At 56.2% G+C, this 10,992-nt stretch overlaps 1 protein-coding gene across 1 annotated transcript in view; it reads left to right on the top strand.

Moving 5' to 3' along the window:
* The first annotated feature begins 999 nt into the window (after positions 1-999).
* LOC122747028 (zinc finger protein 665-like) overlaps positions 1,000-10,992 on the top strand; it is a 32,964-nt gene continuing 22,971 nt past the window's right edge. Inside the window, exons 1-6 of the mRNA XM_043993236.1 lie at positions 1,000-1,086; positions 2,661-2,809; positions 4,104-4,352; positions 6,753-6,829; positions 9,330-9,456; positions 9,745-9,846. Coding sequence (XP_043849171.1) covers positions 2,773-2,809; positions 4,104-4,352; positions 6,753-6,829; positions 9,330-9,456; positions 9,745-9,846 — 592 coding nt within the window. The 5' untranslated portion in view covers positions 1,000-1,086; positions 2,661-2,772. The remainder of the gene's footprint in view (positions 1,087-2,660; positions 2,810-4,103; positions 4,353-6,752; positions 6,830-9,329; positions 9,457-9,744; positions 9,847-10,992) is intronic.

The following is a 10,992-nucleotide window of genomic DNA, read 5'->3' as shown; positions in this document are numbered from 1 at the left end:
GAGCTGCTGTCCCCAGCCAGCCGTCTGCCTTACCACCCTCATAAAGGTCCTCGCCTTTGGTTTGTCCTCCTCTCTTCTCTCTTTGACCCATGAGTCATCGGCCCCCACTGGTGACAGCCCCCTCCCACGAGGTGTCATCTCCTCTCCCCAAGAGAACATCCTGCGGGACAATTTTCACAGACGCACAAATGCTAAGACACACAAACATAGACACACAATTGTAAATACAAACGAGACACACGAATATAAAGAAATAACCGGAGGGGCAGCTAGGTGGCCATTGGATAAAGCACCGGCCCTGGATTCAGGAGGACCTGAGTTCAAATCCTACCTAGGACACTTGACACTAGTTGTGTGACCCTGGGCAAGTCACTTAACCCCCATTGCCCCACAAAAACAAAAACAAAAAAAAAGAGAGAACCTAAGAAATAACCGGAGACGGTGGCAGACCCACACAACACACAAATACGTAGAAAGACTCAAAACTAGACACAATTGCACAGACACAAATGCCAAGAAAGAACACAAATACAGACACATAACCGCACCCCACCCCCACCCCCACCCCCCAAAAAAGACAGTCGGGGACTGCAAGTCAAGGACTAAAGTTCCCCTTCTTTTCCTTATCCTCCCCTCCACTTAGCACAGCGCCTGGTATACAGCGGGGGCTTAATAAGTGTTTGTTGGCCCTTCTTTGCTGTTCCCTCCCCATTCCTCTCCTGGTCCAGGATCCGGACCATGACGTCATACACACTTTGGGCTTCACTTCTCCCCATCGCCCTGACCGGACTGTCAAAGCGCCTGCGCACCTACAGCTCCTCCCCCGCTTCCATGTTCCTCCCTCCTTCTCGCCTCCGTCCCGCCCCTTGGCCCAGTTGGAGGCCCATGGACTCCACTTCCCAACATCCACAGCGGCTTCAGAATTGCTCGAAGGACCTAGGCGGCGCCGCGAAGGCGTCTGGGTAGCGGAGTCCGCGTGCTCGGCGTGCGCAGGCGTAGTGGAAACCCGGCCCGGGCCCAGAGGGAGGGAGCGAAGGAAGGAAGCGGCCTTTGTCCCGGGCCGGACGCTGCGAGTGCGGGCGGGGGGTGAGTCCTCCCTAGGGGACCTCAGGGGGAGGGGATGCAGCGGGGAGAGAGAAGCCGAAGGGAGCAGGGGGGAGGGGGACCTGATGGGGCGGGGGACTGGAGCAAAGGAGGCCGGGCTCAGGGGGCGGGGACTGGGCGGGGTGGGAAGGGGCGGGGCCAAGGAGCCGCTGGCTAGGGAGGGAGGGGAGGAGTCGGGCAGGGCCTGCCCCCTCAGTGGGGGCGGGGCAAAGTGAGAGAGAGGCTCCCCCACCCCAACTCCTCCTGGGAAAGTCTACTCTGGGTGCTGTCTGTGAAACTGACCAGCTTGTCAGTTACTTGCTAGTCAGTTTCACTCATTCTTTGAAGAACTTTCCCTGGGGCACCGAGCCTTGTCAGCGGGGGTGGGGCACAGAGCGCTGGAGCCTGAGATCTTGAGTGCAAATTCCGACTCTGCCACTGACAGACCACTGGGGACCTTGGAAGAGGAGTCACATCCGCTCTCTGGGACCCAGTTTGCTTCTCTGTGCCATGAAGGGATTGGACGAGTGCTTTCCCCTCCTCAATTCATGGTCCAGGGATGTGTGTGTAGCTGTTTGTGGGGGTGTTTCTGTATGGGGGTAAGGACATCTGGCTGGCTGGCTGGGAACTGTGAGAACCTTGCCCCCGCCTTATGATGGGAACTTAAGCTCCATGCTCAATTTTCCCAGCTGCCAAATCAGGCGTTTGGACTCTGATCTCTAAGGCTCGAACCAGTGCTCAGGGCCTGTGATTCCATAGACACATCCCTTAAGTACATGAAAATGCAAACAGCAGTTCAGTCAGCAGCTGAGGGGGACCTTGCCAGCTGTAACTGTAGAAGGGGGGGGCCTAATCTCTGAACTGCTAACCTCATATGATGGTGTTAAGGAAAGTGCTTTGTAAACCTCAAACACCTGTAGAAATAGGATTTATCCAGTCGCTGCTCCCATTGTCCACAAAGGCTGAAAGATAAGGACAGACTTGGCCAAAGTCATGCTGGATAACCGAGGCCTTGCCACTGCCTGCCTCCAGCCCTGCTGACCAGGTCAAAAGAAGGACTGGACTCAGGGCCTGTCCACCCCGGCCTCTTCCTTTCCCCCTGCTCTTCCTTACCAAGAAGACATTTTCTCTCTTGGTTGGCCTCCCACTGTCCCGCCTCTTCCCCAGTCAGCCTTGAAGAGAGCACAGGAGATGAGTCTGGAGATCCAGAGAGGACAGGGTGAGGAGATCAGCCCTCCAGAGAGAGCCAGAGGCCTGAGGCCTGGGAGGACCCATAGAACATCACCCCAGCCAGCCCACACTTTTTTTTTGGCCAGCCCACACTTTTTGTTTGTTTGTTTGGTTGGTTGGTTGGTTTTTTTTCTGAGGCAATTGGGGTTAAGTGGCTTGCCCAGGGTCACACAACTAGTAAGTGTTAAGTGTCTGAGGTCGAATTTGAACTCAGGTCCTCCTGACTCCAGGGCCGGTGCTCTATCCACTGCGCCACCTAGCTGCCCCCAGCCCACACTTTTGATAGTGGAATTTGGACTCTCCAGAGCCCAGCTGCTTGGATGACCCAAGCTCTGCCTTCTCCCTAGGGCCCAGAGCCAACCAGAGACGCTGAGACAGCCACTGCCAAGCAGAGCTGCCAGGCCCACCCGGCAAGGTCAGGACAGGGTCGTCGAGAGGGTGTCCAGGACAGGCGTCACCATGGAAGACACTGGGACTAAAGTGCTGGGGGAGAGAGGTGAGAGGGACTGGCTGCACGGCTGAGGGGGGCGGCTTCCTGCCCTGGTGGATCGGGGTCACAACTTGGCCACAATCCTGTGGCCTCGGAGCTTGGGAACACACACAGCCGCCAGAACAGGCCCGGCCAGATGGCTGCCTGTCATTGGTTGACACAGGGTCACCTGCTGGGCCACAGGTAGACACTAGCATGGCCTTCAGCAAGGAAGGGGCTTCAGATGCTCTTCTTGTGCAGGGCTACAAGGGCGGGGCTGAGGTGAGAGCAGGTCTGGGCGGATCTGGGGCTGCTCCCAGGAGCGGGTTGTAAAAGCCAGGCTGTGCTCCAGGTCCTCAGGGCTTTGAGGGTTTGGGCACTCCCCAGAGGAAGCGGGCATATTCGGAGAGCTGGGGGTTCCCTGGAAGGAAACTTAGAAGCTGTGAAGTCCTCCCTCTCCCCCTGACTTCCCATTTTACAGATGAGGAAATTGAGGCAAACAGGTGAAGTGACTTGCCCAGGGTCACAGAGGTTGTGAGGCCCAAAGCAGGATTTGAACTCTGCTCTTGCTTGCTCCTGATCCCAAGCCCAAAAATCTGTCTCCCACACCACCCCGCTCTCACAGAAGCGGGACGACCACTTTCCAAAGTCGCGTGGTATTGTGGAAAAGGACTTGGGACTTGGAGTCAGAAAGCCAGAGAGCAAATCCTGCCTCAAGCACTGTGTGACCCCTGGAAAGTCCCTCATCTCTCTGAACCTCAGTTTCCTTATCTGGACGGTGAGGCTAATGAATGCCCCTCCCTTACAGGGTCATTGTGAAGACCGGTGGAGTTAGTCAAACATCAAAGGGGGGGGGCAGCGTCAGGAGTCAGGAACCCCGCGTTCAGATCCGACTTCAGACACTGTGACCCGGGGCAAGCCTCAGTTTTCTCATGTATAAAATGAGGCTAATGACAGCGCCTAGGGGCCACTTTGCCACCTCTGGGCACTCCCTAAGCCCTGGCTAGCACAGTCCTCCTTCACCTCCCATTGGAAGGGGCTGCCCGGGCGCGGAGCCCTGAGGGCTCTTTGCAGCTCTGAGGTTCTCAGGCTCCGGAGCTGAAGACAGGGTGACAGCCTCAGGGCCGGGCCCACAGTAGGGGCTTGGTGCCTCATGGGTCCTCCTCACCAGAGGCTCTCTGAGCCCAGCCTGGGCAGCCTCTTGTCTGAGCCCAATTCCGGGAGACAGATACCCTCCATGATGCCAACACACAGCTGGCTGGGAAGGCTGAGGGCTGGAGCCGCCCACCCTCTTCCATCTTCTCCCATCTTCTCTCCCCAGCTCCGTTCTGCCTCGCCTCCCTGCCGGTGATGCTGGGTTCCCGGGTGGAGAGGAGCGAGCCCTGGGCCAGAAGGTGGGGGCCCTGGGCTCTTCCCCTGACTCACTGTGTGACCTTGGAGAAGTCACTTCCCCTCTGTGGACTCCAGCGTCCCTGCTCTAAAAGTGGCCGCGACGCAGGAGGACTGGAGAGCGTCGAGGAGGAGGGCGTGAGCCCAGAGGAGTCTGGGGTCCGAGGTCTAAGGGACAAAGGTAAGTGTGAACAGTGGGCAGTTGGAGCACGTCTCTGGTGTGGGGGAGAAGCTGATCTCTGGGAGGGGAGAGGAGCTCCCTGGAGCCAGGGGTGGTGGGCTTAGGGACACCCCCCCCACACACATAGACTCACACACACACATGCACACATAGACTCACACTCACACACACACGCACACATAGACTCACACACGCACACGCACTCACACGCACACATGCACACAGACTCACACACACGCACACATAGACTCACACACGCACACGCACTCACACGCACACATGCACACAGACTCACACACACGCACACATGCACACAGACTCACACACTCACACACACACACGCACTCACGCACATACACACACACATACACACAGACATGCATGCACAAGTACACGCACTCTCCTGTTGCATCTACCATCTCCCTCCAGCTCCTTTCTCTACAGGATCTGAGGATGGTTCTCCATTGATCCCATCAGCACCAGGGTCCCCCAGGACACTGGGGAGAAATACCTGGGCTCTACCCTGGCTTTACCGTATGACCTTGGGTAGGTCCCCTCCCTCCTCTGGGTCACAGGCTTCCTCTTCTGTATAAAGGACGAGGGAAGATGGATAGACTAGATGATCTCTGTGACATCTCCCTGTCTGAGACCATCTCTGTGTTTCTCTTCACTCCTCTGCCTGTGAGTCCCCATGTCAGGGACCATCTCCCTGTGTCTGGCCCTCTGCTATCTCTGTCTCCCTCCTTCTCTCTCCCTCCTTCTCTTTCTGTCTCTCTCCTCCCCCCCACCCCGAGGAGCTTTCTCTGACCCCTTTTTTCTGTCTCTGTGTAACCACCTCTCTGTGAATGTGACCACACACCCCTGTGTCTCAGAGACCTCCTGCGTGGGCCTCCTTCTCTGTCCACGTCTGGGACCCCGTGGTCTGTGGGCCGATTGCTCTCCCTCCATCTCCATGTCTCTGTCTCTCAGTGGCTTGTGTGTGTGAGTCTCTCCCCCCAACCCCCATCTCTGTCTGTTCACAAGAAGCCTGGGCAGGGCCGCTGGAAAGTCCCAGCCAAGCCAGGCTCAAGCCTTGGCTCAGCTCTCGGCAGCCCACGTGACCTCAGCGAGTTGCCGAAGCTCTCTGGGGATTGTTTCCTCTTCTGGAAACCAAGGCCTGTTGACCAGACACCATCTGCAGCCCCTAAGCCCATGGTCAGTGAGTCAGTGAGCTCCGTGCCCGGCGCCTCTGGCTCTGACGCCGCCTGTGTCCAGGTGAGCGAGCCTTCACCAAGCACCGTTCTAGGCACTGCAGGGGACGAGAGGCCAGAGGGAGCCACCGCCTGTCCCTGGGGAGCTGATACTCTAGCAGGGATACCCTGAGAAGGGGACACAGGACCTGTGCAGGGATTTAGGGGGAGCACAGCCTGGGGATGAGCAGAGGCCTGGGGAAGGGGACAGCACCTAAATGGGACCTGGAAGGTTCCTGGAAAGGCAGGAGCGAGGAGGGGCACGGCGTCCCAGAGGCCAGGACCCAGGAGGGCTGGCCAGCTGGACTGGAGACCCCACAGGTCACAGGGAGCCACGGAACCTTCTTGAGCAGAGGAGTGACCGGGCAGGTCCTTTTGGCTGTCAGTTTGGCAGCAGCCGCTGTGTGGAGGAGGGGCTACAGAGGGGGAGACCCACCCTGGGGATGGCTGGATGTGGGGGAAGGGAGCAGTTGTGTCTGGCTCTCCTGACCTCCTGGGGTTTCCTTGGCAGAGACCCAGCACCAGTTTGCCATTTCCTTCTCCCACTCATTTTACTGATGAGAAAACTGAGGCAAGCGAGGTCGCCCAGCTAGGAAGTGTCTGAGGCCAGATTGGAACTCAGGGAGATGAGCTGCTTGCCCCCAGGCCCGACCGGGGCTCTCTGCACTCTGGTGCCTCCCGGCTGCCCAGGAGTAAGGGACAGTGAGGAGGAAAGGAAGGTGGTGGTGCCTGGACAGAAGTCAGGAAGAGTCTGGGCTGGTGGGGGGAGATGGGGCCGAGGACAGGGGCCTGTGACTTCTGTGGGGCTGGTGACTCCCAGGTGACACAGCTCCTTCCGCCGGTGCAAGTCAGCACCTCCTTTACAATAGAGGTCAGCCGGTGGAGAGGGCAAACGTCCTCCCGAGGTCCCAGAGCCGATCTGGGTCAGGCCTGAGGCCGGCCGGTCACTGCATCCAAAGCCCCGATTCTCAGAGGGTTTGGGAACCTCTGACCCAGCCCAGTGCTTCGGGGCAGCCGTCCACTTGGCCATCTCTACCATCTCTCAGTGGCCCTTCATCCCAGGGAGGGGCCTCTCCTGCCCAGACCGTCCCCATCACGTCCAGTTCTGTGAAGGGAGCTGGCAGCCACATGGCCAGCCCAGCCTCCTGACAGCCCGCCTGTCTCTCACCAGCTCCTCCGGCCACAGGCGGACCCCGGCACCTAGAGGAGCGTGGTGTGGCTGCTGGACTCCTTCCGCCTAGGGCCCAGGTAAGGCGGGCTTTCATACCTCCATCCAGCCCACCCCCAACTTCTCTGCCGGACGCACTTTGTCCTTGGGCTTTTCCTGCCAGCATCTCCCCTCCCCGGCCCGGGAGCTGAGCCCACCCTCTGGCAGGTCCTTCCACGGGAGGGAGAGGCCAGGTGACGTCTCCATGCCTCTCCTTCCCTCCCCCCATCTCTGGGACCCCTGCTTCTTGGTAGTCTCTCGTGTCAGTGACCGGCTCCCCCCCTTCTGGTGACCATCTCTGTGTGTCTCTGTGATCCCCTCGCTGGCTCTTTTAATTTCTGGGGCTGGATGGGACGACCCCCAGACCCCTAACAGTAGGCTGCCACGGGAAAGCCTCTGGCGGGAAGTCAGGCCTTGCTGTCACTAGGGGCAGCTGAGCAGGAACTCGATGGCTCTTTGTCAGACTTGTGTACAGGCACAGTATAAAGAAAGATTAAAGAAACAGTGCTTACCCTCAAGGAGCTTCTAACTGGGGGCGCAAATGCTCTCTCCCTCCCTCTCCCCCTCCATATACACACACACATACACACGTATATAATATACAATGTATGTTGGGCAGACAATTTAGATAGATAGATAGATGGATGGATGGATGGATGGATGGATGGATGGATGGATGGATGGATGGATGGATGGATGGATGGATGGATGGATGGATGGATGGATGGATGGATGGAAAGATAGATAGATGGATGGATGGATGGATGGATGGATGGATGGATGGATGGATGGATGGATGGATGGATAGATAGATGGATGGATAGATGGATAGGCAGGCTGACCTCTAACAAGGGCGCCCTTGAGTTGCATCTTGAAGTATACCAGGCCCTCTTGAGAGGTGGTGAAGAGGGAAAGAATTCTCCATATGGGAGACAGCTGGTGCAAAGGCTGGAGATGGTAGATGAAACATCATGGATGAAAAATAGAAAGTAGGTCAGTAAAAAGCATGGAGAGAAGCAAAATGTAATGAAACTGAAGAGGTTGAAAGAGGCCAGATTGTGAAGAGATTTAAAGTATTTTTTGTTTCTTTTTTTGTGGGGCAACGAGGGTTAAGTGACTTGCCCAAGGTCACACAGCTAGTAAGTGCCATGTGTCTGAGGTCAAATTTGAACTCAGGTCTTCCTGAATCCGGGGCCGGTGCTTTATCCACTGCAGCACCACCTAGCTGCCCAGTGAAGAGATTTAAATACCAAATAAAGAAAGAACTTTAGGGTTGATCATTGAGAATGGCTGCCTCAGCAGTTGTGTGGCCTCTTCTAGCTGTATTCAGCAACACCTCAGTAGAAGGGCAAGAGCAGGTAGCAGAAGCAATCCAGGGTTGGGAGTGATGGGATAAGGTTAGGGCTGTGCTGGTAAGTGCTTAACAACTGGCTCTCTGGGGACAGACAATCCACAAAATAAGTCGTGGTGTAAATGCTGCCCCTGAAAATTTAACAAGTGGCTCTCAGGAACTGGCTGCAGCCCCCATTCCCTCTGGATCAGGTAACAAGGATAGTTTTGAGGTTGGGAAGGAAGGAGAGCCCATTCAGAGTAAGGGAAGAGAGGGCCTGAGGATGGAGGGATCGAGGCGTGGTGACCATAGGCATCACCCCAGCCAGATGGTCAGCACGCCTGCTCACAGAGTGCCAAGACAAGCCCCAGGGTCCCAGAGGAGGCAGACGTGCTAACATTAGGCCAGAGCGAGCTGAAGATGGAGAGTGATGAATGCTGAGAATGTGAAAAGTGACCTTGAGGAGTAGGCGTGGGTTAGAGCAGGAAGACCCCCTTGTGCTCTTCCAAGGAGAATAGCTTCTGGCATAGCGCGATCACCCCAGGAATGCGCTTTGAGCTGGAGTCTGCCCAGCCTCAGTGATTAAGGCCGGGTAAGAAATGAGGCGGGGCGGGGGGGGGGGGCGGCGGCGGCTAGGTGGCACAGTGGTTAGAGTCAGGAGGACCTGAGTTCAAATCCGACCTCAAACACTTGACACTTACTAGCTGTGTGACCCTGGGCATGTCACTTAACCTCCATTGCCTCACTAAAAAAAAAAGAAAAAGAAATGAGGCAGAGAGTCTCCGGATTGAGGGCCAGGGGTGCCAGTGTGGAGGACGAGAGATCTGAGCAGGGCCTGGTCAGGCCATGAGGACAGGGCAGAGCTACCAGCACGTTGGCACTGATGCCAGCTCCAAGAGGACATAGTGTGGCCCTGGGCAAGTCACTTAGTGTCCCTGAGTCTCTGTTTGCCCTTCTGTGAGAGGAGGGGGTTGGACTTGATGGTTTCTGAGGTCTCTCGCAGCCCTGCATCCATAGTCCAGCCTCTGGCAAGGGCCCCTTGAGGGATCATCTTTTTGTGAGGAATTCATCCGCCTGGTAAACACGTATGGAGCCTCTGCCCGTGTTGGTGGGGGCAGGGGGTGGGGGACAGGGCATAGTCCTCACACATTTCTGCCTCTAAGAGCTGGTGGGGGTGATAAGACGTGCCTACTGCCCGCTTGGTGTTTCAGGAAGCAGTGACATTCAAGGATGTGTCTGTGGACTTCACCCTGGAAGAGTGGGCACGCCTAGGCCCTGCCCAAAGGGACCTCTACAGGGAGGTGATGCTGGAGAATTACAGGAACCTGGTCTCCCTAGGTGAGGAAGCCTTTACCTGGGGCCTCGAGTGGAGGCTGGGGGAGTCCCAAATCAGAGCCACCTCCTCCCCTCCCTCAGACCCGACATTCCAGACCCAGACACCAGGAATGTCCGCAGCCCTTCCCCAACCCCCCTGCCCCCCCAGCCCCGCCTGACCTCCCTCCTCTCTCCAAGGCTTCTCACACCACAGTCCGCATCTCGCCATCCCCTTCTCCCTTTCCTGAAGATGAAGGAGCCGGCATTCCATTAGTTAGTACCCAGGCAGCCACACCCACTGTCTTTCCCCAGGAGCTGAATTCCCAAGCGCCAAACCAAAGCTAATCTCCCATCTGGAGCAAAGTGGAGAGCCCCGGCTGTCCGGAGGAGGAGACTTCGGAGGCCTCTGTCCAGGTGAGCAGAGAGATGAGAGGGGTTAGACTGAGACCCCCTGGAGGGCAGGCACTGTCTTGTATCCTAAGTGCTTAGCATGGTGCCTGGTATACAGGAGGTGCTTGGTTGATCGATTGACTGATTGATTGATTCATTGATTGGAGACCAGGATGACCCAACTGGTCAGTCAGTGAGTCAGTAAGCATTTGTTTTTATTTATTTTTTATTTTTACATTTTTTTTAGTGAGTCAATTGGGGTTAAATGACTTGCCCAGGGTCACACAGCTAGTAAGTGTTAAGTGTGTGAGGCCGGATTTGAACTCAGGTCCTCCTGAATCCAGGGCCGGTGCTCTATCCACTGCGCCACCTAGCTTCCCCATCAGTAAGCATTTGTTAAGACAGTCCTTGCCCTCAGTCTAATGGTGGCCACAGCAAGCCAATAAATATGTACAAACACGCAATATACAGGATAAATAGGGAAGAATTAACAAAGAGGGGTGGAGGAGGGCTTCCCGGAGAAGATAGGGGTTTAGCTGGGACGTAAAGGAAGCTGGGGAGGGCAGTAGTCAGAGTTGTGCAGGGAGAAAATGCTGGGCATGGAGGACAGCAGGAGAACAGGCCTGGAGTGCAGAGATGAAGTATCTTGTTCATGGAATAGCCAAGAGGTCAGTGTCACTGGACCCAAGAGGGCATGGTGGGGAGGAAGGTTTAAGAAGACCGGAAAAGGGGGGAAGCTAGGTGGCACAGTGGATAAAGCACCAGCCCTGGATTCAGGAGGACCTGAGTTCAAATCCAGCCTCAGACACTTGACACTTACTAGCTGTGTGACCCTGGGCAAGTCACTTAACCCTCATTGCCCCACAAAAAAAAAAAAAGAAGAAGAAGAAAGACCGGAAAAGTAGGGGTGGACAAGGCAGGTTAGAAAGGGCTTTGAAGGGCAAACAGGGCATTTGGAATTTGTTCCTGAAGGCAGTGGGAAGCCCTTGAGGTTGATGTAGTAGAGGGGTGACATGACTGAACCTGGGCTTTAGGAAAATCACTTTAATGACTGAATGGAGAATGGATTGGTGTGGAGAGAGACTTGAGGCAGGCTGATGCTGCAACAGTCCAGGCCTGAGGGGATAAGGGCCTGCACCCAAGAGATAACAGCATCCGAGGAGAAAAGGG

Source organism: Dromiciops gliroides, chromosome 3 (genome assembly GCF_019393635.1).
Source record: "Dromiciops gliroides isolate mDroGli1 chromosome 3, mDroGli1.pri, whole genome shotgun sequence".
NCBI classification, from domain to species: Eukaryota; Metazoa; Chordata; class Mammalia; order Microbiotheria; family Microbiotheriidae; genus Dromiciops; species Dromiciops gliroides.
This window is presented reverse-complemented; position numbering and strand designations above follow the sequence as displayed.